The sequence below is a fragment of the Polypterus senegalus genome, chromosome 5 (assembly GCF_016835505.1).
Source record: "Polypterus senegalus isolate Bchr_013 chromosome 5, ASM1683550v1, whole genome shotgun sequence".
NCBI lineage: Eukaryota > Metazoa > Chordata > Cladistia > Polypteriformes > Polypteridae > Polypterus > Polypterus senegalus.
Window position 1 is genome coordinate 190,217,323 of NC_053158.1, and position 26,929 is coordinate 190,244,251.

The following is a 26,929-nucleotide window of genomic DNA, read 5'->3' on the forward strand; positions in this document are numbered from 1 at the left end:
TAACGTCAGCGAACACATCTCTCTATACTATATAAAAGAAAAAGGCAACTTTCCTTTCTTTACACCTTTTTTCCTTTTATCCCAAACCAAAGCCTTTCTCTCTTAACACTGCAGAGGACACAAAACTAATTTTCTTTAAATGCCGGTAAGGCACATTACCAGAGGCACAAATTTGTAATTGTAATGTCTGGAGTCCTGGACAGGGGTTCAAGGGAGCGAGAGCGCCCCCTATCTACCACAATATATATATATATTGTGAACAATAGGGGCGCTCTCGCTCCCTTGAACCCCAGTCCACGACTCCAGACACCAGGTAAAAGTCCAATCCTTGACTTTATTTAATTGCCACAGTGCACAAAGCACACTCTCCACCACAATACTCATATAAATCACAATAATAACAAATAACCAATCCTCCAGCTCCCAGACGCGTTGCCACCCTTCCACCCAGCTCAGCTCATTGTCTGGGAGTTCCCATAGTCCATTAATACTCCCTGACCCGGAGGTGTTTCTGCCCAACAGTCCACAAGTCCTTATTCCTTCCAGGTCAGGGTAAATAGTCCTTTTCTTCAACCCGGAAGCCCGTCGCTCTTCCTATGACGAACCTCCGGGTCACATGGCACGAAGAAGCCCTCGGTCCTCCCTGCAGCTCCCTCCTGTGGCCCCACGGCATCCAGCAGGGCTTTGCATAAAAACTCCATTGTACTTGATGCCCTGCTGGTCTTCTGGGGACCTCCATGCTGCAAGGAGGGCTCCACCTGGCGGCTTGGGGGTATTGGCCGGGATAATTGGCCGGCTATCCTTCACTATATATATATATATATATATATATATATATATATATATATATATATATATATAATAAAATATATATATATATATATAAAAAATATATATATTGTCACGCACGAACGATTAGGAGGCCAAATATTTAGGCTACCTCGTGGGACAAGGACAGGTGCGGCCACAGGGCTCCAAAGTTAAAGACATCTTAGAATGGCCCGTCCGAATACCAAGAAACAGGTGCAGGCTTTCTTGGGGCTTGCGGGTTACTACCGCCGGTTTGTTCCCCGCTTCTCCGAAAGAGCAGCACCCTTGACTAACCTGACAAAAAAGGGCGCTCCCCTCGGCGTGGTGTGGACCGACAAGGCCGAACACGCGTTCAGTGACCTAAAGAAGGCCCTAACGTCGGCACCTGTGTTACGGACGCCCGATTTTGGGCTCCCGTTTATACTCCAGACCGACGCTTCGGACACAGGCCTGGGCGCCGTGCTGAGCCAAAGCGTCGATGGTGTCGAGCACCCTGTGATGTACCTTAGCCGGAAACTGATGGACCGGGAGACCCGGTATGCGGCGGTGGAGAGGGAGGCCTTGGTCATTAAGTGGGCAGTGACCCACCTCCGTTACTACCTGCTGGGTCGCGAATTCGCTCTGGTGACTGACCACGCTGCACTTCAGTGGATGTCCCTGCACAAAGAGTCGAATCCGCGAGTCACTAGGTGGTTTCTGGACTTGCAGCCGTATAAGTTCACTGTCACTTATCGGCGGGGCACCCTTCAAGCCAACGCCGATGCTCTCTCTCGTATTCACGACCTCTCGGTTAGGTCCGCCCGACCTGACGGTCCTGGGCTAAGGGGGGGATCGTGTCACGCACGAGCGATTAGGAGGCCGCGGACTGATTCGAGAACACCTGGGAAAACTTTCGCGCCAGGGAATGGCGGGTACTAACTTTCTCCCTCTGCTTCCTTATAGAAAAAGAGACCTTCCAGCACCATAGGCCTGGTTTGACCGCAGTGCGGTACTTCCGCCCTTCCTCCGCCATCTTGCCCTGACGCGTCATCCTTCCCATCCTCCCTTGCGGTCCTTCCCAGCTGTCCTCCACTTCCGCTCCACCCCTATAAAATGGCCGCGACGCCAGGAGACGGCGTCGCGTTATGAACTGTTTAGTTTATGCTTTTGACCTCTTTCTTTTTGTACGAAAATACTGTACAATATACGGGGCCGGAAACCCCAACCCTTATTGCTGTCTCCTCGGTCCTTTTACAATATATATATATATATAAAATATATATATATATATATATATATATATATATATATATATATATAAAAAATATATATATATATATATATATATATATATATATATATATATATATATATATATTTTACACACACACATAGACAGAAACACTCCCACACACTTATTGCATCTATTTGCCCACTTATATACACCCTTACACACAGTATAGGTCAGCCCTTGCGATTCACGAGTTTAAAATTGGCTTATTCCCCTATTGACAGGTTTTGTCATCAATAATTAAATGGAAATTACTTTGTGAGTTTGAGATCTATTGTGGAAAACCACAAACCGCACCACATAAATGGACTGCAAATCCCAGCAACCCCAGGAATACTGCACCATTGGGTCGCTTTGGCAGGTACAAGGAGGGCTGCAGGGTGGAAGATGAGGGTGCCTGCTTGAACGATGAGCCCCAAGAAGCCGGCTGGATGGCAGTCAGTGGTGTCTTTTCGTTTCAACGCTTCTCTGCACAGTTGGATTACAATTACACCCACCGGAATACAGTTTTCTCTGGATTGCCGCTCCGGTCCCGTGCCCACTTGTTTTTGGGATTTTGTTTGGTTTGGAAAAACGTCTTTGCCTGGGCAGCACTCCCAATTTCTACACTAGCATCACTAAGGATTTTCCTTAACTTTCAGGCAGCTGATCACTGGGGGTTTCATTTCATGACTTCATCATCATCATCATCATCACCTGTGAAACTGGACTGTGCCGTGAGTGTTTATCGTATATCACATTTGTGCTTAATGTTTTTACTGTATTTGTAATATTCATCATTTTTATCATTTAGTACTTAAATATACACACAAATTTATTAAAAAGCCTCACACACGTCATTTGCTCGCGTTGTGATCGTCCCGTCTCGCATTTCTTACCACATTTTACATCTTATTCACTACAATAAACTTAGAATGCACCGTAATCAATGGCCGAAAACGTATTTGGGGATTTTCACATTTCACAAGGGTCCTGCACCCACCATCTCTCCCAACCCCCATAAATCAGAAGAGGAAACTGTATATTATATAAAACAACCATTTTCTTTCTCTTTTGATTGATTTTGTCTCTTTGGGTCATTTTTGGTTCGGGGAGGCCTTTTCATGAGCACCCCCTTCTGGCCACCCCATCCTGCATCGGTTCCTAATTTGCACCTGATGGTCCTAAATAAGGTCCAACACATCCGCCGTTGAAGAGGACCGATTAGCGCCTGTTGGGATTTGTTCTTAATTTCCAAGAGCACGAATGAAAGCCCAGCCGCTCCTACGTGTTGCTGTTTTCTCACCTTTCGTTCTGAAATGCTATCCAATTTTACATTGCAGTCAGGATATTAATAGAAGCCGTTTAAAAACATAAGGTTAATAAACAACAACTGGCTGAAGCTATAAATAGTTGGCATGTGTTTATAACTTCTAAATCTGTACTTGACTAAAATACGCAGATAAAATGAATATGTTTGTATAGACGGAATGGCACCCTGTCCAGGAGTTGCCCCTGCCTTGCATCCTACGACTGCCTGGACAGGCTGCAGCTTCAGCGCTGGTTAAGGGTCCTGCTCCACACTCCCTCTTCTCTTTCAGGGAGCCTCACAAACCCGAAACCTTCGGTAATGTAACCAGATGAGCTGAACAATGAGGACACCAAATGGATCAAGGGGACGGTGCAAAGTGCAAACAGTGCTCTTATTAAAAAGCGTCAAAACAAAAATGTCCATAAATAAATAATCCATTAAAAACAGAATGAAAACGTGGAAGTTAGGAAACTCCATTTAAAACCGAGGTTGAAATACTGGCTGGGAGCAGTGCCCTCTTTAAATACCCGGTGCCTCCTCCTTTTAATTGGCGTCTCTCCTGCTTGTCCCATACGGTCGGTGCAGCCAACTTTCCGACCTCTGGCTTCGTATGGCTAATCCGGCGGACCGAAACATGGGTTCCCCAATTGCCGGGGTGCTCCCATTGGGACACTCCCTCTCCCAAGCCTTCACGACTCCCACTGCCTTTCGCGCCAAGCCATCCACAATCTCAGTCACTCCTGCTCTTCTGAAAAACTCGAAACACAGGAGTAACCTAATCCATACACATAGACCCCACACCCCGAGTGCCATCCAAAAACCCCACTAGGGCTCAACCTCCCAGCTGCCTGCTGTCACCCGTACCGGCGCTCAGCCTCCAGCTTCGTCTTTTTCCTCTAACCTTTTTTTTCTGCTCCCTTTTCTCCGTCCGCACTCGCACTTCTCCTATTTATAATGAGGATGTGGCACAGGTGTGGCGATTAGCAGCTCCCAACATTAATTACGGACACGGGTGATCCCATACCTGTGCACTTCAGTGCAGAAACGGCCACGCCTTCGCCCGCATCGTGCCCAGGAACCGCTCCGGCCACACTACCACACCCCATCTTTGAGCCACGAGTCTGGCGATTACATAGTTAAAATACTGGCCTTTCCTTCTAAGCAGCGACCGCGCTACATCTACAGATTCCAATATGAAACATATAAACTCCACCTAATTATTTAAAATAAATAATTTGTGCATGAAACACTAGTCCATGTTTTTTTTATATAATATATATTATCAGTAAATATTTACGTTGTTTTTTAGAGTCTATCCCCTATCGGAGGGGCAGAGTGGCACTGCGGTGAGTTCCGAGTCCAGTCGCAGTCTACATGGAGTTCACATGTGCTGTGATACTGCCATAAGCCTGCAAGGAGTTCTTCTTGTTTATCTTCATCTATTCTCACTACTAAGGGGGGTTGGTCCGTCAATGTCCCCCGATCAACCTTCTCCTAACGGCTCAGTCCTGCACCTCCTCACCAGTCAAGGTCTTCTTTTACTTTCTCCATCCACCTCTGCTTTCTCTTCCCCACATCCATCACTCTCTTGCCCACATCTTCATCGCCTCTCCTCATCACATGTCCATACCACTCCAGTCTACTTTCCTGTACTTTCTTAAGACGTCTCCCACCTTTGTTGTACCTCAGCTTGTGTCGTTTCTCATTCTGTCCTTTTGAGTAACTCCACACATCCACCTACTTCTTCTCCTGCACTCCCATTACGGCTCACGTCTCAGCTCTTCACACCATTGTTGGTCTCACCATTACCTTAAAACCTGACCTTTAACCTTCACCTTAATTCTTTGATCACACAATGCTGCGGATACCTTCTTCCAATGGGTCCATCCACAGTGCACTCAATGGGTGATCTGTCATTCCACCATGGCCTACCACTGATCCTCAATATTTAAATGTATCTATTGCACTCCCTGTTGAGCTAACTTCTGAATTCTGATCATCATTAATCCTCAGATATTCTGTCTTCTTCTTCTTCCTATTGATCTTCAACTCTTTCTCTTCCAAATCCCTTCTCCATTCTTCCAAAATACTCTCCACTTCCTTGTTTCAGGTGCTACACAACACAACGTCATCATTAAAAAGCCTGTTCCAGGAGGACTTAACACATCCATAACACTTCCAAAGAGGTAAGGAGATGAAGAAGACCCCTGGTGCAGACCTCCCCGAACTGGGATCTTCTCCATTACCCCTGACCCCGGGTCCTCAATCCATCATTTACATCCTCACACACGTCTCCGGTCCTTCTTTCTCTCTCACACACCTCCCGACGTTATGAGGTGGCACTCCATCATAAGCTTTCTCCAAACAGTTCTGTTTTTCTCGATGTTTTCGCTCTCAGCTGTCTCAATGCAAAGACTGCATCACGTTGTTCCTCTCCCAGGTATAAAAACCAAGCTGTGCCCCCCCCCCCATGGTGGTCTCTTCTTCTCTTTATAACCCTAGTTGTTATAAAAAAAAAAAAACTTCTATCCAGAAAAGGTGAAAGCTTTCCATTGTTACAGGAACCTAACTCCCTACTTCCCATAGTTCATTCCCTAGCAACGTTACCCCTGAAACAGTTGACGATTGATTGCCAAAAGTGGATCACCATCATCATCATCATCCGGGTACTTGAGGCATGTGGAGGTGGAGAGGGGAAGCCGACCCTAAGCTTACCTTCTTGTGTTCCCTCCACAGTGCTGAGAAGACGCCTAGTGAGATTAATTGACTCCGCCCATTCCAGTCCTGCCACTACATATCCCACAGTACCCGGGGAGCAGGCGTGACTTGTTAAGAAAACGTACCGCAGGACGAAGCTCCTTTGCACCGTCACTATGAGGGGCGAGGAAGGTTCCCGACGCAAGGACCCCACTTCTTCGTCTGTCTGGCACCATCAAGTACACATTTGTGTTTCAATTCAATTAACCTGGGGGACAACCAGACCGACACACCAACAATTCAACTTGTGGGACCTGCAGGTCCTTCCAGCGACAACAACAGAGTAAAAAAAGGACAAGGACTTTGAGCCAACCATGGATGAAACATAACAGAACAGACCCCTGGTAAAAAGAAGAAGTCATCCAGCAAATCCTAAGCCCACTGTAAAGTATGGGAGATGGACTGTGTCACAACTGCCAGAAGCTCTCATTAAAGTCCAGGCCAACGGAATTGTAAGTCAAGAGGCAGAGTTTTTGGGGAACGCTGCAGAAGAGAAGTCAAAGCTGAAGCACTGAAGGTCAGGAGACATTTCATCAAGCGTAAAGACGACTCGCTACATGCAGTCCTGCTGAAATATGCTCACCACGAAAGGGTTTAGAGAGCTCTTTTCTTCCTGTGACATGCACAGCCATCCTTTATTACACGTTTGCCGTGATGTCACCGGGAACTCATTAGAGGAAATTCTGAGGTTTAATCCGATTACTATCAGTGTCACCAGAGTCTTCTTTGAAAATAACACAGAAACGTTTAGTTTACACTCATCCGAGCTACAGTCGCAAAGTGACGAAATGACTCAAAGGGAACTGCGGCCATTGGAAACAGAGGAGAAGAGAAAATCGGCAGCATCACCATAGAGTCTCCTTTGTGAACCCCTTGTTTGGCCTTCAACTAATCTGCTTAAAATTTCATGGGGTTGAGAACGGATCGCCATACTAGCTGTGCTAACCTCGTGTTCTTTATTTGATAATGGTGTTGTGCGTTGGGTCTGGTATAATAAAAAAACACACCCAATCCCTCTTCCCTACCTCTTTAGAAGAGAGGCGTCCATTCCTGGCATTGCTCAGTAAGTTGACCACTCTGATGACAGAAGTGCTTTGCTGGGAAAACACGGCGGTGGTCCGGCCTGCTTTAGAAGCTCTACGCCTCGTCGCGTCGGGGCTTTGGTTCCCCGACATCTTTCATTTCACTCATCCATGTGAAGTTACAAACTTCGCTCACGTGGCACATGCCCAAGAAGGTGGCCGCCCATGCTGCTGTAACGTCACACAACAGAACAAGGTGATGAGACCAATTGTCTTAATTTTAGACCCTTATTTGGCATTTTTATTATCATTTTTTTGATTTTTCGGACCTGTTGTCGACATGTTCTGCCTATTTTTTTAACGTTTCTTCTTAACCCATGTGACAAGATGGACAGAGTCTTTTTATTACATTTACTTATTTGGCTGAAGCCTTTATCCAAGGTGATTTACAACATTCTTCTGGATTTTCATTGAGAGCACAGGCAGGTCAAGTGACTTACCCCTGGTCACACAGTTTCATTAGTGGGATTTGAACCCATGAGCTCAGGGCTTCAAGTCCAAATCCTTAACCAGTACACCACACTGCCCCTTTATTAAAGTGGATAAGCGGATTTCTTTCTGTCTGGCTGGCTGTTATTATCTGAAGGTCAAACTTAGTAATTCTGTAGTAATAAAATGCACTGCATTTTCTTTCCAACAGATGGTGCATCACTACCATTTGCTTTGATTTTATGAATCCAATACTTAATAGCATAAAATAGAGACCTAGAAACTGGATGGGCGCACAGATACACCGACACTTGTCCTTTTACTAAGATGGATAAGCGGATTTCTTTCTGTCTGGCTGTTACTATCTGATGGACGTATTTAGCCCTAACATTTGCAGCGCACCAGCTCTTGGATTGTCTTGTTTTTGTAATGCTGCAGTAATAAAATGCACAGCATTTTTCATTCCAACAGATGGTGCATCACTACCATTTGCATTGATTTTATGAATCCAATACTAAATGGCATATAATGGAGACAAAGAAACTGGATGGGTGCACAGGTACACAGAAACATGTCCCCTTTATTAAGGTGCATAAACCAATTTCTTTCTGTCCAACAGTTCCTATCTGAAGGATGTAATTAGTGCTAACATTTGCAATGCACCAGTTTTTGTAATGTATATTTTTGTAATGCTGTAATAATAAAATGCATCACATTTTTACATTCCAACAGATGGCGCATCACTAACATTAGCATTGATTTTATGAATCCCATATCAAATAGCATAAGCAGTAACAGAGACATCAAAAGGTGGATGCACAGTAAAGAGTCAGTCATACTGTACATTGAAAGTCTTAGTCTTTGTGATCTTCCGGCCACCTGTATACACAAATTAAACACAAGACAATCCAGTTAACATGCAAATAATCAAAAGATAACACAAAGCAAATCCCCACAATAAATACAGCAGTGCAATAGAAGCATATGTAGTACCTAAAAATATAAAAATTATAAAGAGAGAATTCGAAAGGTGAAGAGAGCAGCTTTTGCTGCTGTTGTTTATATTAACTTTGGCAATCAAGTGGTACGACCTTGTCCGTGATTTGGGGGTTCCCAAAGTTTTCTTCTGATTATATTATCTGAAAACACAAACCGATTCACTCTTTATCATAAGGGTGTGATTCCCTGCACAAAATGTGGTCCTAAAAATGAGGCTGCGGAGGGCCAAAACATGATGTTTAGATGAGTTAAAGGGCAAAGCCATCTTAACGTATGGGCACAATGAGCACTGGCCAAGGGTCCCAGGAGCAGAGGGGCCCACGATGTTTCTGATGCCCAAGTATGTTTCTCTCTTGCTATCAAAACAGGGGCACCAGTTGCATTACTTTGCCTGGGGGCCTATGATGCTATTAAGATTGTCCTGTTGAACCCTGTTGGGATTTTTTTTTATACAAGCGACTCAGGAGTCACCAATAAATAAAAATGCTGGATTCTACATGACAGAGTAGTTTATCAAACAGGTCTTCCGTTCTGCTTTTCGACATCCATCCGTGTTTTGTTTGCTGTACATCACAGTCATTTCAGTACTGACCTCTGCCTGTCCCTTTTTCCAAGTCTGCCTCACGTGATGTCTCTTCTTGCTCCTCAATATAATGTCAGGAGATACTTTCTCTGTAATAAATGTCCAGATACGCCCAATGGACTTAATGGAAAAAATTGAGCAAACTGACTTTGACGTTCACTTCGGTCATCCTGTGTATTATCGTAGTACTTTGTATTTCCCTCTACTTACCCTTTACCTACAGGTAAGTGTAATCGTTAAGTTAGTTACCAGGTTGGTCTACTTTTGCACCTTAAGATTTTCACACACACACATAGCTATATGTATACACACAGAAACTCAACAGTGCCCTATGAATGACACACACACAGCTGGTTAATCTCTAGCACTTCAAACCACACAAGTGCCTTAGGAATAACACAACTTGTCACTCTCCTAGGACTTCATGAGACTTACATACACACAGACTCTAATCACAATAGTTCCCCATGAATGACACACACAGCCTGTTAACATTTAGCACTTTAAACCACACAAGTGCCTTATGAATAATACAGCCTGTCATTCTCTCAGCACTTCAAGAGACGTACAGTACTTATTGTCGGCATGAACAACATACAATGTTTTAGATATCTCAGACCTAAATATTACTTTTGGTATACAAGAATACATTTAAACATACAAAGACTCAGCACTCTTGACTATGGGCCATTTATCAGCCTTACTTTACATGATGTTCCCTACTATTGGGTGGAGCTCACACCCTCAGCCTTAATAAACCTTGTAGCACAGAGATTATGGTGAACCTCCAGCTGCACCAGGTAGTCAAAGAAATCTACCTAATTACTTCAGTCACTCTAAACATTAAGACAAAGCATAGAAAGTTAAAAGCAGCATGGTATTTATTACAGGAATAATAATAATACCACTGAGGCAAAGAATAATAGAAAATAGGACTGATAGTAAAGTCTGGGTATATATAGTCTTTAGAAAAGGCTAATGAAAAGTTACAGATGACAAGGATGAATGCCGCAGGCGCCTTGTGATCTAGCACTCGTTGCTCATGATGCTTTTCTGACGATCAGATGAAAACGACTGCACGTTGACGTCACTCTGTTCTCTTCTGACGTCTTTGCCCCTTCTTCTTCCTCCCTCCTTCCTATATTGCTCCTCAGACAAGGAATATTTATTGTAAAATTCTACTGGTAGGTTTTGCAAAAATGTGATTTTTAGATATTCTGATTGGCTGGCTGTCAATATGATGAATAAATGAATGCACTGTCCGTTTTCTCAAACAATAAAACTTTTTTGATGTTCTCCGAGGTATCAGCAGGTCGTCCTTTCCAAGACTGTAAAAATAATTAGATGTCCATCCTTTCTCAGGTTTTAAAGTAATCGATAGCCTGAGCCACCAGCATGTCTTCCTTTCATTTTTGCAACAGCTGAGATATAACTGGAAAGAAGACATGCTTTGATTTGCCCTGAATGTAGTTCATCTGTTGTCTCGTCTTGAACAAAATATAATGGAAATATAAACCAAAATGTACAGATTTTGTACCCCACAACACCCTGCTTCGTGTTTCTTACTTCAGGCGACACTCACGTTCTCATTCTGGACAAATCTGCGAGTTTCTCATTTCTTGTTATTTTTAAGATATTTTTTTTGTTTAAGCTTTCAAGTCCTCATTGACGGTAATGCGGAGTCTCCAATCTGCAGCCCTTAGCAGCATTGATAAGGGACGAGACTAACGCAGCAAACACGACCCTGCATCTTTATTACTTATTTATCGTAAAAGCTAACATGCACTTAACTCCAGTTTTATAAATCACTTTTGACCCTTGATCACTTTTATTTTATTAAGAATTACTTTAGTAGTGTCCTACTTTGTTCTTATAAAGGAATCATGAGCTCAAATCAAGTCAGCAGTTGTTGCTTCTGCAACGTCAAAATTGAACACCATTATGACATCTGTGGTGGAGCACATCGGGGGTCCGTGGTGGTGTGTTTTTTTTTTTTTTTTTAACCCCATGTCTGTGGGTGCAGCAGCAGTAAAGCTGTGTGGCCCCCTGAGCGGTCAATGAGGAGCTGGCTAGTCGTGTCTGCACGTTGTAAGAGTTGAATTTGAACCCTGGTCTAATGTGCCTCTAGCATGTGTCCAAGTCTCATATCCTTCTGAGCTTTATGCTTAAAAGCCGATGCTGTTATTTTATTATTCACTATGATAAACGCATTTCTTGTTATTTTATATAGCCCCTTAAGAGAAAATGTTACATTATATGGCAGAATCATTTTTCTATATTTCCGCATAGTACTAAGTCTCCCGTTTTTGAACTCAGCGGAAACATAAAAAACAATTCGATTTTCGTCCTTTCTTTTAAAAACGATGAATCTGGATGGAACTCGCACGTCTTCTAAAATAAGAATAAAAATAATTCATTTGAAATGTCACATACAGCTTAAGATAACAGGACTATCAATCAAATTGTGATCATTTAAGGAAAAAGAAACAATTAAGGGGTCTGTGTCTTCAAGAGCAAGTCAGTGAAAATGAATTCAAAAGAAGTTAATTAGCAGCACAAACAGGTCACTAGTTAAGGGTTAGAATGAAAACCTGCAGCCACTGCGGCCCTCCAGAACTGGAGTTTGAGACCCCTGATATAAGGACTACAGCAGGGATTAGGGGCATTCCGTCATACTCCCCATAATAGGGGAATAAGGTCACCCTTAGAAAGCTACTGTGACAAAAAGGAGAAGGTCCCGGCAGCACGACAAGACCACACGGACAACAACATGGTCATTTCTTTCATTCTCCAGTAATCCTGATTTTACCAGATGGTCATCTCAGGCTGGTCGGCTTCTCCACTGGAGTACTCAGAGCAGGCTTAATGTGCCATTGTCCGCTCTCGTACTTAGCATTTAATTTGAATGGATGTTTGGTGTTCTATGTAAAGTGCATTCTAGGAACGGCACCGTCTGTTCACCTTAATAAAAGGCCAACAGTCTGTCTGTGTGTCCATCCGGCTGCTGAGGTCAAGAAGGAAAATTTAAAAAGCGGCAAAGACACGTGGAAGAGGGGAAAACCAATTTATAAAGGAAAATAAAAACACCAAAGGAGGGTCTAAAAATAAGAACATTGATCTTACCGGCCTACTTTTTCACACCCACTTGGGCCACATGACCGAGGTTTATAGCTCCAATGCTAACAATTGATATTGTCACTCCTTCATTGACCACCGCGTCAGGGTGACGTTAAATTGACGCAAACATCAGGAAACCAAAGCTCTTACACAACTAGGCTAGAGTCGCTAAAGATGACCGATGTAGTAGAGACCACCACCACATGTACCCAGGATAACATTTTGACTATAAGAGGGGCTGATGAGCGACACGGACAAGAAGCGGCCAAAACTGGCAGCTCTATCTGAAGAGGAAAAGGCCGTCACGGGGAAACAGGATTGGGTATGGAATTATTATACCAGACCTAATAAAAGACCCACGTGTCAAATGAACATCATGAGGGGTCCATGGATAACTTAAGAGTTTAACCTATCGGAGAGGAGCAGCACAGCTACTATACACACAAAATGCAAAGGATTGTGTCTGTCCATTACCCAAGGACCACTGGGGCTCTTGATTTTAATCGAAAGCTTATGACGTGTTACACGCTGGAGAAGCAAAAAAAAAAAAAAAATTGGGCTTTGTCTCTTTCTTACGTCAAACTGCTTGAGATGATGATATGCAAGAAAGGAAAAGGACAGTGGCAACATCTGCCAAGCATGAAGCGGATTGCTGGAGCTGCTCAGGAGAAGAAAAGGACTTGGGCAAACTGCCATGGAGAGGCCCCACGAAGCGTCTCAGTTTGGAGATTTGCACACCGTGAAAACTGCTGGCAGCCCGCCATGAACCCAAAACATCGGACTCAGCAGCAATGAATAAATGCGTCCATTTGTCTTCCTCCTCTATCATTGCTCTATCTTGGTCCCCTAAGGTCAAACACAGGTAGAGTAGCAGATAAGGCAGGGATCTCAAACTCCGGTCCTGGTGGGCCGCAGCGGCTGCAGGTTTTCATTCTAACCCTTTTCTTAATCAGTGACCTGTTTTTGCTGCTAATTAACTTCTTCTCCATTCATTTTAATTGAGTTGTGTTTTTAAGTTTTGTTCCCCCGAATTTCTTCATTGTTCCTCTGATTTGCTTCATTTCTTTCCTTAAACACAAATGTGAAGTGAGGGAGCCAACAAAAGACCAACTAAGTCAGGGCCTCAAACTCCAACCAGTGACTTCATTAGGTGCAGAGTCTTGTTGTTAATTAAACTTGTTCTTTAATTCCGTGGCTGGTTGCTGCTCTCATTGTGCAATGGCAGACATTTGCGAAATTGTTGATTTTCTCTTACCAAAGAGCACTGGTCAAATGTTTTGTGGACCTGAGGAGATCAACACTCCTGAGACCTTCATCCATCCATTATCCTACCCGCTATATCCCAACTACTGGGTCACGGGGGTCTGCTGGAGCCAATCCCAGCCAACACAGGGCTCAAGGCAGGAAACAAATCCCAGGCAGGGCGCCAGTCCACCGCAGGACGCACACACACACACGGGACAATTTAGAATCACTAAATGCGCCTAACCTGCATGTCTTTGGACTGTGGGAGGAAACCCATGCAGACACAGGGAGAACAAGCAAACTCCATGCAGGGAGGACCCGGGACGCGAACCCAGGTCTCCTAACAGCGAGGCAGCAGCGCTACTCACTGCGCCTCCGTGCCGCCCTAACACCTTCATCTTTCTTTATTTTCAGATATTGTGTGATGGACACAGTTTGCTGGTCCTGTTTTGACTCATTTTTATATCTCATTATTGTATGGCTTCTAGTTAAGGAAAAAAAAACGATTGAGGGGTCTGAGTCTTCAAGAGCAAGTCAATGAAAATGAATTCAAAAGAAGTTAAATTAGCAGCAAAAACAGGTCACTAATTAAGAAAAGGGTTAGAATGAAAACCTGCAGCCATAATAGATAGATAGATAGATAGATAGATAGATAGATAGATAGATAGATAGATAGATAGATAGATAGATAGATAGATAGATAGATAGATAGATAGATAGATAGATAGATAGATAGATAAAGGCACTATATAGGGTTTGTTAATTAAACTCGTTCTTTAATTCCATGGCTTGTTGTTGCTCTCATTGTGCAATAGTAGACACTTCCAAAATTGCTGATTTTCTCTTTTCTAAGAGCTCTGGTCAAATGTTTTGAGGATCTGAGCAGAGCAACATTCCTGAGATCTTCAGAGGGGTCCGAGTCTTCAAGAGCAAGTCAATGAAAATGATTTCAAAAGAAGTTAATTAGCAGCAAAAACAGGCCACTAATTAAGAAAAGGGTTAGAATGAAAACCTGCAGCCAGCGGATTGCTGGGGCTGCTCACAAGAAGAACCGCAGCAGCACCTGCTGAGAGTCTAGCACAGGCTACAGAATGCCAACATGACAGACAGACAGACAAATGCCAGCACAAACTGACCTTGTTGAAGCGGATTAGGCAGTACGGGCAATCCTCAGCCCCCAAAGGTGGCACTCGAAGTCTAGGAATAGGCAGCAGAGTCAAGATTTATTGTATGGCGCACATACAGACTCGGTTCAGAACAAATGAGCGAGCAGCCATATTCAGACAATTCTTATCCTACAAGCCAATATTCATCCTCATCTGACTCCTATCATTTCACTGCTCTCATCTTGCCTCTAATTAATTCTTAGCTAAGGGGGTGTCAGACCCCTCTAAGTCCGTCATTTCTGTTTGACGAGGCCTTACTCCATATTAACTCGGTGCTTCCTACCATTACTTACAGCCAAAGAGTTCACATTCTCTCTCTAAGCAGGGGGCCCGTCCCTTCCAGCTCTCCTGCACGTCTAACCTTTGACTTAATGAACGATTGTTGGTTTCTAGCTCATACAGAATAATAAAAATATGTAGGCATACATCTTTTTAATCCTAACTCTTACATCTTAATGCTTAGTAAAATATAGTGTCTGCTTTTCTCAAGTGTTTATAATACTTTTCTAATACACAGAGATTACCAATTTTAATAATACATTTGCTTCTGTCCTCACACCAAAATGAACGTTCTGATCACAAAATACAGCCCTACACACCATCATGGCACGAGAAAAACAAAAAAAAGAACTCCAGCGGCACCATCTCCTGAGCCTGATTCGGAAGCCAAACCCAGGAGGCAGTGCAGTGATGAAGAACGCCTAGAAGCAGATCTGAAGATCGAGACCACTGAGTAGCTGCCCGATACTGTGGCTCATTGACGTGCCACACACACACACACACTCCACGATGCATAATGGAATGATGGCAAACAACAGAGAAATGGATGCCAACAGACGAGGAGATCGCCCATCGATGAACATTTGAGGAGACTGTCAGATCGGCGATGGGCTCACTGCAGGGAAACCGCGTCTTCATATTGCAGACAAACGAATGTATGGCCAAAATGGAAATGTTCAGCTCGCTCTACATGAGCAACGCAGGAACGGGACGTGAAAGTCGACACACAGCCAACGCCTGAAGTGCACCGTGATAGGGGCTCATTTAAACTAAAGTCGCCTGCACCGAGCACTGACTCGGGAGCGGAGACGCCCAGCCGGCCCATTGTTCCTGTCCTTAATGCAACTGAAAAATAAAAAGAGTGCGAACAATGGACTTTAATTAGAGAAAAGTCCCAAGTAAGCAAAAAAATAAGAAGAACAGCTGTTTGGCGAGGAAATGAAGACATTTTTCAAAGGGTGTGTACATTTCAGGAGGGCCTTGGTACATACCATGCATATATGGCATTTAGTAATTTAGTAATTATGAATGATTAAATGACTACGCGAGGCCTGAAGGCGGAGGTGTCGGACAGCCAAGCTGGAAGCTGCTGGTTCAATCACAGATGCCAGACGAGTCACTTCACGTGTCAGCACTCTGAATGGAGGAACATGGAAATGGCAAACCTGCCCAGGACATTTACTTCACTATGAAAGGCGCTATATTAAAATCACCCACCTTGCTTTAGGTATTTACTACCTCCCACAATTCAAAAGACGTGCAGGTTAGGTGGACTGGCGTCACTAAATTGGCCCTAATGTCGTGTGTGTGTGTGTGTATAACAATAAGAACACATTTCATTATATAGCGCCTTTCACATGTATACTGTGTGTGTGTATAACAATAAGAACACATTTCATTATATAGCACCTTTCACATGTATACTGTGTGTGTGTGTGTAACAATAAGAACACATTTCATTTATATAGCGCCTTTCACATGTATACTGTGTGTGTGTATAACAATAAGAACACATTTCAACAATAAGAACACATTTCATTTATATAGCGCCTTTCACATGTATACTGTGTGTGTGTGTGTGTATAACAATAAGAACACATTTCATTTATATAGCGTCTTTACATGTATACTGTGTGTGTGTGTGTGTGTGTATAACAATAAGAACACATTTCCTTATATAGCGCCTTTCACATGTATACTGTGTGTGTGTACAACAATAAGAACACATTTCATTTATATAGCGCCTTTCACATGTATACCATATGTGTGTGTGTGTGTATGCATGTCTGTGTTCACCCTGCGATGGAGTCTGTCCTGCCTCAGAATAAACTATTGAACTTGAGCAGAGGAAAAACCCGGAGATCTGTGTGAAAGCAAAACAAAACAAAATCAAATAAAAATAGCAACCAAAATTCAGACGAGAGGCAGCAATCAAAGTGAAAAACCAGACAAGACGCAAAGAAAAGAGTAACAGTTAGGGCTTTGGTGTTTTTAAGGAACTGTATCTGCAGGTTGGAAACAGAAATGAGCTCCTAGATGGCTTTCTATCCCATCCTGCCAATAAACCAGAGGTCAGGACCCCATTGGCCACACCCTAGAAACACATGATGCACCAATAAACCAAAGGTTATGACCCTGTTGGCCACACCCCTAGAAACACATGACACGACCCTAATGGCAGACCCAAGATTTGGCAGCAAAGATGGTACAATACAACAACTTCAATTAAAAGGTGAGCACCTCCCCAAAAAATGAAACCTGACTGTGACAGGGTGGCACTGTGCCCCGGGACGGTTCCTGCCTGGTGAGATTTGGTTTGGGGATTCGTTATAAGCAGCAGCATTAACAGTCTGCATGTTGTAAAAAACACAAAAGTATCACACAGTGCCTATAAGAGTCTTCAGCCACTTGCATTGTGCCACTTGCTACCACATTGTGGATTAAAGTTGGCTTTGCTGACCCTTTAATATCAAAGTGAAAACCGATATCTGCAAAGTGGTCTAAATTAATTACAAATATAAACGATCACAGAGAAGTGTTCTCCCCCCTAAAACACCACTGGGGCAGCCAATCAGTTTAGAAGTCACACAATGAGTTCAATGGAGACCACCTGTCTGGCGTTTCAATTGATGCTGTCATAAATGCCCGTCTGTGTGGTAGGGACAACTTGTATGGTGGGCTCAACTACGCAATGAAGAGGCAAGAAAACATCAAAGTCACTGAATACCCAGTTAAACCAATCAGGACAGAACTGGCGAGAATATGGAGAAGCCGTGAATCTGCTGGAGCAGACCGTCCACACAAACGGAGTGATCAAGCAAGAAGACAACGCGTGAGGGAGGCCATGTGAGAACTCTAAAGGAGTGACAAGCTACAGTGGCCGAGACTGGAGAGGCTGTGCAGACAACGGAGTCCCTGCTTGCTCAGCCTTATGGGAGAGAAGAAATAATAAAGCAAAAAAAAAAAAAAATAGACAGGACATCTCAAGTGAAGGCACACATCAGTCTGTGAGAAATTGGCACCTTGGGAGCAGATTGGTTAGCCAGCCAGACAAACCAGCCAGCATAAAGCTAAAGCTGCACAGCAATGGCTTCAAAACAGCAAAGTGAATGTGCCAGGAGTGGCCGAGTCAGCGTGCAGAACTGAAGATCTGGGGCTGGACTTGTTGATTGTGAGTGAGGAGTCTTCCTCTGTTCTGTCAGGTGACTTGATAAGAGCGAGGACAGTGGCTGAGCAGACAGACCGAGAGGCCAAAAGGCGGCCACCGACCCAACACTGAACACTTCACGTGATCCATTATGTGCCGTTTCAAATTTGAAGTTACTTTAGGCCGCTTGGCAGAGATTCATTCATGTCAAAAAAAAATGCCCAGTCAGATCCATTGGGCGGTGAAAACTTCTTCTAGGTGCCGTACAATGTGAATGGCACAGTTAACAACACGTTCATATACTGTTAACGGCTGCCTTGTTATGGACACCGAACCTCAGGTGTGACACCCCAAAGTCCCCACTGACAAATTCAGCCCCCTTGAGCGAGTCTCTTAACCTCTCGGCAGTGAAACTGGAAGCAGATTGAAAAAGCAAGTGGACCGCACACTTTAAATGCTTGCAGAATGCCTGCAACGTGAAAGGCACTATATAAAAAGACTATAAAAGGTTCCCCATCACGGATTTGCTTCCTGATCACTTGACCGATAAGTGCTGAAAGGGAAGAAATATGGAAGCCAGTGTGCTGTCGATTTATATAATGCACGTACAAATCTTTAATATCAAAAGATTGCAGGCCCTCACAACAGACTGGCATCCTCGCCAGCGTCCATTCCTCCATTATGCCCAAGGCCGCTGGAGTAGACCCTCACACCTTATGATCCTAAACAGATAAATTAGTGCAAAAAAAAAAAGAAAGAAAGAAAGGGAGAGGACGACGATTCGGCCCAGGCCACTGACTCCCTGTGCAGTCCCGAGCTGGAAATGAAGAAAATCTGGAAACGGCAGTGCTTATGTGAAAGGCGCTATATAATAAGGCGGCTGACTGATCAGGGCCTATCACTGATTTAGAAAACACAACCTGCTGGCACCGAAATCAAAGACATCTGAGAACTACTGGGTATCACTGTTGGCCGATGTCAAACTCGCATCCTGGAGGTCCGCCGTGGCTGCTATTCCTCATCGGAGACCCTCTTTTAATTTGTGAACAGTTACTGCTGCTCATGGGCACACATCTCTAACTTTAACCGACTTTTTTTTTTTTTTTTTAAAGATTCAGGACCCTTAACTGGTCCCCTTTTTCCATAAAGGCCACCAAACAATACCAAGAGTCGACAGATGAGAGTAAAGCTCAGGAGGTCTCATTTTTATTCCAATCATTTTATTTAGAAGTTGATTCTTGATATCAATTGATTAAAATATTTTCAAAATTGTCGACATTCGATTTTCTTAGGGCGTCATCCAAAAAACTTTCTTTGCCCAAACCGGTGCCCGTACTTATCAAGCGTCCAAGAATAGTCCTAACTGGCTTAGCAGTAGGAGGGAAGGCAGTCTTATTAGTTTCCCTAATTTAGGAAACTTCACCAAACTGCAGCAGGATTTAGGAGAACGTGTGAGCCATCCTAACTCGCCAAGAGCTGCCAGAAGGTGGCGCTATTAAGGCAGAGGGCACCACACGCATCCCAGAAGAGGCAGAATGTTTTGGAAACGTTGGGCAACAACCAACTCATAAAAACTAAAAGATATCCATTTGACAAAGATGGAAAATTATTTGTAGTATTACTCACGTATGTTACACAATCGCTCCATCTACGCCATAATGCAAATGTGGATAACGTTACTCTTTGGCCACAGGGAAGAGGCAGCTTTGCATTAGCCAGGATTTGGGTACCTCACAACTAAGCCTTTCTCGAATTTTGCACCCAACTTTGAACACGAGGTAACACATTTCCCTGTAACGTTAAACCAAGCTGCGTTCATTTTAAATCGTCCCACACATAAAGATGACTGCCCCAAGGGTGGCATTATCACTGTATGAACACACAGATGGTCATGGGCGTAAACCGTACTGCAGGAACCAGCATATTACCCCGAGGATGGGCAGGGCTAGATGGGTGATTGACAGCAAAATGCCACACCCCCTAGAAAATGTGTGTTACTCTTTACAAGCCCGAGAATTTTCAAGAAGGCAGGTGGAAACTCCTGGGGCATTGGATGAATAATAATAATTCTTTACATTTATATAGCGCCTTTCTCACTACTCAAAGCACTTTAGTGGAAGGAGCCACTTCAACCAGCACTAATGTGCAGCACCCACCTGGATGATGTGTGCCAGTACACTCAGCAAACAATGAGCTGTTAGATGGTGAAGGTGTGAGAGAGATTAGGGGGCCAGAATGACCAGGCCATGGGGGGCCATTTAGCCAAGACATCAGGATACACCCTACTCTTTACAAAGGATGCCCAGGAACGTTTAACGACCTCAGAGAGTCACTACCTCAATTTTACGTCTCCCGTGGAGGACGGCGTCATTTTTACAGCACAGTGTCCCCGTCACTGCACTGCGGCATTGGGGTACACATTCAGACCACAGGGTAAGTGCCCCCTGCTGGCCTCACCAACACAAATAGAGTCTCACAGAAGAAAAGTGGGATGTGGAGATCAAGGAGAGAAAGCGATGGCACTTGACTTTTGGGGGGCGACTGGGAACACCGGAAGAGTGGGCATAACCTTTGGAAGCAGCACAAGAATGACTGTGGCCAATTTCAATAAAACTGAAGCTTTACGAGGAGTTCACCGTGGCCATAAAAGCGAGAAGGTGATTCAGCTCAAAGTACGGCTGAGGGTCATTCATTGTTAAGTAAACACGCCCGTTAATCGGTGTGTGCAAGTGTCTTGCCATTTCCACCTCGGTGTCCACTCCAATGCCATCCAAGATGTTATAAAGTGGCAACAAATACATGCAGCTTAGCGCGATATCCTACCTTATGTTGTCCTTCTATTACTACTTTGAAGCTTCACCACCACAAATGATGATGATGATGATGATATTCAGGTTTAGTATCAGAAAGCTATAAAATGTCATCATGAACATTAATTTGTGGCAAGGGGTGTCTAACATCATGACGTCATTCATCTCAGAAGTGGCCTCCTCCTCCTCCTCACTAGGACGCTTCAGAACTTCTTCTCATGTCCTACTCTGAGGTGGGACAAACCCTGGTGTGCCTTTTAAGTGTAATTCTGTGTCACTTGATGAATACGGGCCTGTGAGAAGTGGTCCGCGGCACCGGTGCAGGTTTTAAATAAATAAATCAAGTCTCATAAAGTGCAGGATCAGAACAGGTGCAGACGGGCGTGTGACGGGATTAGTGGTGCCCACTTGTGTGCAAAAGCGGGCAGATCAGTCGGGTGCCACATTCGCGCCTCGGCGTGGACGCCCAATCGAGCTAATTGGAGAGGAGCCTGCACGGCTGAGAGAAAATCAAGACGGAAAAAGGGACGAGATGGAGATGGACGAAAAGAGCAAGAAGGAGAACGGAGGAGGAAGAGGAAGAGGCTTCAGGATGGAAACGAGAGAATGGAGCCAACCCGGACCGTACAAATGGTGGCAGAGGTGGGATGAGCCGTGGCAGCGAGGAACGAAGCAAGTGGGTGAGGTGCCTGGCTGATTTTAACGAACTCAAGCCAGGGGAAGACATTTTTTTAATAAACTATTTAGTTATTTATTGCCAACTTTATGATCATTTTAATGTTCTTGGTTTTATTTAATTGAGGGGTTTATTTTTAGTGCTTTTCTTTATTTTTTATTGCAGTGATAGGGCCAAGCCATGGACATGGGCCACCAGTTGCACTGGTGGGTGAGGAGTATTCCCAAGCAACTGGTGGCCATTAGGGGGGAAAAGTGTGATAAGTGGTCCCGTACACTGAAACAGTAGCTGGGCGTCTCATTCTTGATTGGCTCCTTGGTGACAAAACCAAAAGCAATGAAGGAGTCCGAATGTTAAGAATCAGGTCCATTAAAATGAAGCCAAAATATGTCTGTACCATAAGTAGGCTCACATGTGAGGAAAAAAAGAAATCTAACAAATTAGACGGGGGCATACAGGGCACCACCACTTCTTCACAAATCCAGTGCCCAGGGTTCAAATCCCATCATGCCCGCTTGCTCTCCAGGTGGACTTTGTGCCTGGGCTTTCTCTGGGTGTGCCAGCTTTTCTACTAACCGAGATTACAATTCCAAACTGGTCCTGTGGATGGATGTGAAAGGGCAATGTGACGGACTGGCACCAACACCAGCTTCACTAGCAGCCATCGTTCAAATGGAGGTAACCGAATACCTGTAGTGTGAAAGGTCTGTGCTAAACTGCCAAGATTCAATTGAGAAATGACTGGCACGGTGGCGCAGTGGGTAGCGCTGCTGCCTCGCAGTTAGGAGACTCAGGTTCGCTTCCCGGGTCCTCCCTGCGTGGAGTTTGCATGTTCTCCCCGTGGTTTTCCTCCCACAGTCCAAAGACATGCAGGTTAGGTGCACTGGCGATCCTAAATTGTCCCTAGTGTGTGCTTGGTGTGTGTGTGTGCCCTGTGGTGGGCTGGCACCCTGCCCGGAGTTTGTTAGTTAGAATATAGCGGGTTGGATGATGGATGGATGGATGATCTAACCTTATTAGATAGACAGGCAGATAAATCCCTATATACAGTATGAACACAAATATTTACAAAGACAGATGGATTATTGAGGGCAACAGAGATAATAGACGTATATTCAGTAGTCATACAGATACACAATATGAATAGTTAGAAAGACAGATGCATAGGAAAGGCACTATATACAGTACAGGTTAGATAGATACAGGCACTATATACAGTACAATATGCATACTTAGACAAGGGACATTGTGCAATATAAACAGAAAGACATATGGATATAAAAGTGTGCTACATACAAAAACAGACATAAAAAGGCACTATATACAGTATGCATACAAATATTTGGAAAGACAGATGGATAGGAAAGGCGCTATATATAATTATGATAATTAAAGACACTATATACAATATACACACATGGACAAGAGACATGCTGCACAATATGAATAGTTAGAAAAACAGATGGATAGGCAAGGCGCTATATACAACTTAGATAGATAAAGGCAGTATATACAATATACATATATAGACAAGAGACATGCTGCACAACCTGAATAGCCAGAGAGATGAACAGCTTATTAGACAGACAGCCAGATAAATCCCTATATACAGTATGAACACAAATATTTACAAAGACAGATGGATTATTGAGGCACTATACGCAAGAGAGATAACAGACGTATGTTCAGTAGGTATACAAAGACAGGAATCATGATGCACAATATGAAAAGTTAGAAAGACAGGTGGATGGGAAAGGCACTATATACAGTACAGGTTAGATCACGGGTGTCAATCTCCAGACCTGGAGGGCCGCAGTGGGTGCAGGTTTTCTTTCTAACCCTTTTCCTAATCAGTGTCCAGTTTTCACTGCTAATTAACTTCTTTTCCCTCTATTTTAAAAGCCCACTTTTTAAGGATTAAATCTTCTGAATTGATTCTTTTCTTCATTAAAATGACAGCCAAACAGAAATGAGACATGACACGAGCCAACAGATAACCAGCTAAATTGGGGCTTCAAACTCCAACCAGTTCCTTAATGAGAAGCTGATTCTTGTTGTTAATTAAACCCATTATTCAACTCCATGGCTTGTTGCTGCTCTCTTTTTGCCACAGCAGACATTTCCAAAACTGTTGATATTCTGTTTTTTTCTAAGAACTCCTAAAATGTTTTGGTAACCTGAGGGATCAACCTTACTGAGACCTTCATCTTTATTTTCAGATTTTGTTTGGTGGGTACAGGTGAGCTAGTCATGTCCTGCTTGTTTTATGTCTCATTACTGTCCGGCTGCCAATTAAGGAAAAAACAACTAAGGGCCCCCCCGAGTCAAGCTAATTAAAGCTAAGGATAAAGAAGTTAATTAGCATCAAAAACTGGTCACTAATTAAGAAGATGGTTAGAATGAAAACCTGCAGCCACTGCGGCCCTCCAGGACTGGAGTTCGACACCCCTGGGTTAGATAGATACAGGCACTATATTCTATATGCATACATAGACAGACACGTTGTACAATATAAACAGAAATACAGATGGATATGAAAGTGTGCTACATACAAAATAGACATAAAAGGCACTACAGTATAGGACATATGCATACAAATATTTGGAAAGACAACTGGATAGGAAAGGCACTATATACAAGTTAGATAGATATAAAAAGGCACTATATAGAGTATGCATGCATACATAGCTAAGGCATGTGGCACAATATAAATAGATGGATAGGAAAGGCACTATACACAAAAGATATTAAGGCACTATATACAGCGTGCATGCAAAGACACGAGGCAGGATTCACAGTATGAACAGTCAGAAAGACAGATGTGTATCTTGGATATGAAAGGCCCTATAGATACATAACGCATTATGTACACTATGCACACAAACAAGAGGCATGCTGTACAGTACAAATAGAAAGGCAGGTGGATATGAAGGGACACTGCATTGGATAGACAGACAGACAGACAGATCATTATATACATTATGCATACAAATAATTAAAAGACAGGTGGATAGGGAAGGCACTACATACCTTAGAGAGACAAAGGGATTATACACAATGTGCATAGGAGGTGGTCATACTATGTGAATAGTTACAAAGACACATGAATAGGAGTGGACATCTTATTAGATTGATAGACAAATACTCACTATAAACTGTACAATACGCATACAAATATTTAGAAATACATAAGTATATAGTGCCTTTTATTAGTGCTCTTGTCACTGACTCATCAAACTGTAAACTACAGCAGTGACCTGGAGGTTTTATCAGGTCTCTGAATAAGCCACCATATCCTGAGTCACTTTCTTTGCAAGAATATTATAAAAGCGTTCCCATCCTCATTTGGAAATCACTTTGGCAGTCATGCCTGCTCACCCGTTTTAAAAGGGGCACACTGTACAATTTGAAGATGCCTTCCGGTCTGCAGCACAGAGCAACTGTGTGACCCTGAGCAGATTAGCAAACATGCAACGTGCCTCAGGGTGGAGCTCAGCGCGCTACAGAAAGGTGTTCAATAAACTAAAGGCTTCGGTGTGTTAAAGGCAACATTAAAGTGCTACCTAAGAGGAGCAAGGCCTTCACACGGACGAACGACTGGTGCTCGTGGACCAAAGAAAAAAAAAATAATTCAAAAAAGCAGGCAAGAAGATGAAAAGTGTAAAATGTGATGATGCTGTGAAATAGTGGAGAAAGATAAAACATAAGCATTCAAACTTAAAATGTACAGAAGAAAGGTGATTGAAATGCATGGCAGATATGTTTCTGAAAGCTCAGTCTGTTTTAGGTGCTCACAAGAAAAAGGAAACATTTTTAGATAAAAGCCCACCATGCCTTATATCAAGACAGATGTGAAAGGCACTATACATCAGTGATAGATAGATAGATAGATAGATAGATAGATAGATAGATAGATAGATAGATAGATAGATACTATATAATGGATAGACAGCTAGATAAATTGCAAAAGGCACTATTATAATAGAGAGCTAGATAGCGAAAGGCACTATATAACAGATAGAGAGCTAATAGAGAAAAGCACTATACAATAGAGAGCTAGACAGATGGGGAAAGGCACTATATAATAGATAGAGAGCTAGATAGATAATTAGAATATAAAAGACGGATGGATGGATGGACAAATGCCGCTTGGCTAGCTCATTGGACTAAAACTTCAGTGCTACTATAAACTTTTATTTTTATGTTGAAGACCTTCTAGAATCCAGATACGAAAGGCCCGACATAAAGACAGATCAGTACTCACTCTGGCCGTCAAACTTGCGGATGATGGTGTCGAGGAAGGTGTTTTGGGGCGCTACGTGTCCTCTGCGGACCGGCATCTTTCCAGTCACCTGAAGCAGCTACAGTACCGATGATGTCCGAATTTCTAATTGGGCTTTTGCTCCTTGTATTTTCACGAGTCTTTCCCGCTGCTTTGGATTTTGAAGGATGATATTGATAATCCACTGTCAGGTGCCACCAGGATTAGTTTTATAAAACTTTCGTCTCCAAATCAGCTGTCAGAGCCCCCACGGAGTGTCAGAGGCGGCGGAGGTCGGGGAGAGCCATGGCGGCCTGCTTACGTCCAGGTGCTTGTCATGACTGAACCTTTGTTTCTGCGTGCAACGAGTACAAGTGGGTAGATGGTAATAACCAACCAGGCGCTCTGATTTGCCTAATCTCTTCGCCGCACCTGTGCGATGCCGACTCTGCCGTCACATCGTCTTTTTTTATCCTGAATGGCGGTGCTCTTTGATTTCGCCCGGTTTCAGTCTACACAGGTGAAGCCGCCTCGTCAGGTGTCGCTATTGCGTTTCCGCAGGTGCCGCCCTGTGAACAGTGTTACGCCGATCGGTACCTGGGTGGTCCCCGCAGGTGCCTGCCGGTGCTGCTGCTGCCGCCTCTGCTTCTTTTGCAGCATCCCCTCTTCATCCCGAAAGCGAATTTGTTTATGTCCGATCCGAGACTTTCTGTGTAAAAGAAAAAGTGGACACGCGCAAGTTCCCCCAAGGAGGCCTTTTTTTTTTTTTTGCACAGCCCAAAAAGCCGATCTTTATTGGGAAACTGCCTCCTATGCTTTACCCTGCCTTCCCCGAATCGTCATTGTCCTGCAGGCAGTCTCACGTGCCCCCTACCGTGGGGTTACTTCCAAACACAAGCGCGCGCTCCTCGCCCCGTTTATCTCTCCTCCGCCTTCTTCTTCCAGATCAATTTTAAATTCCTTCTTCACCCTATAAAAGCTAGAAAGTAGCGTGGTGCTCCTTAGC

At 43.7% G+C, this 26,929-nt stretch overlaps 1 protein-coding gene across 1 annotated transcript in view; it reads right to left on the reverse strand.

The window, feature by feature from the left end:
• Nucleotides 1–26,186, reverse strand: part of kcnh2b (potassium voltage-gated channel, subfamily H (eag-related), member 2b) — a 580,789-nt gene extending 554,603 nt beyond the window's left edge. The window contains exon 1 of the mRNA XM_039753827.1: nt 25,927–26,186. Coding sequence (XP_039609761.1) covers nt 25,927–26,002 — 76 coding nt within the window. The 5' untranslated portion in view covers nt 26,003–26,186. The remainder of the gene's footprint in view (nt 1–25,926) is intronic.
• Nucleotides 26,187–26,929: the final 743 nt, after the last annotated feature.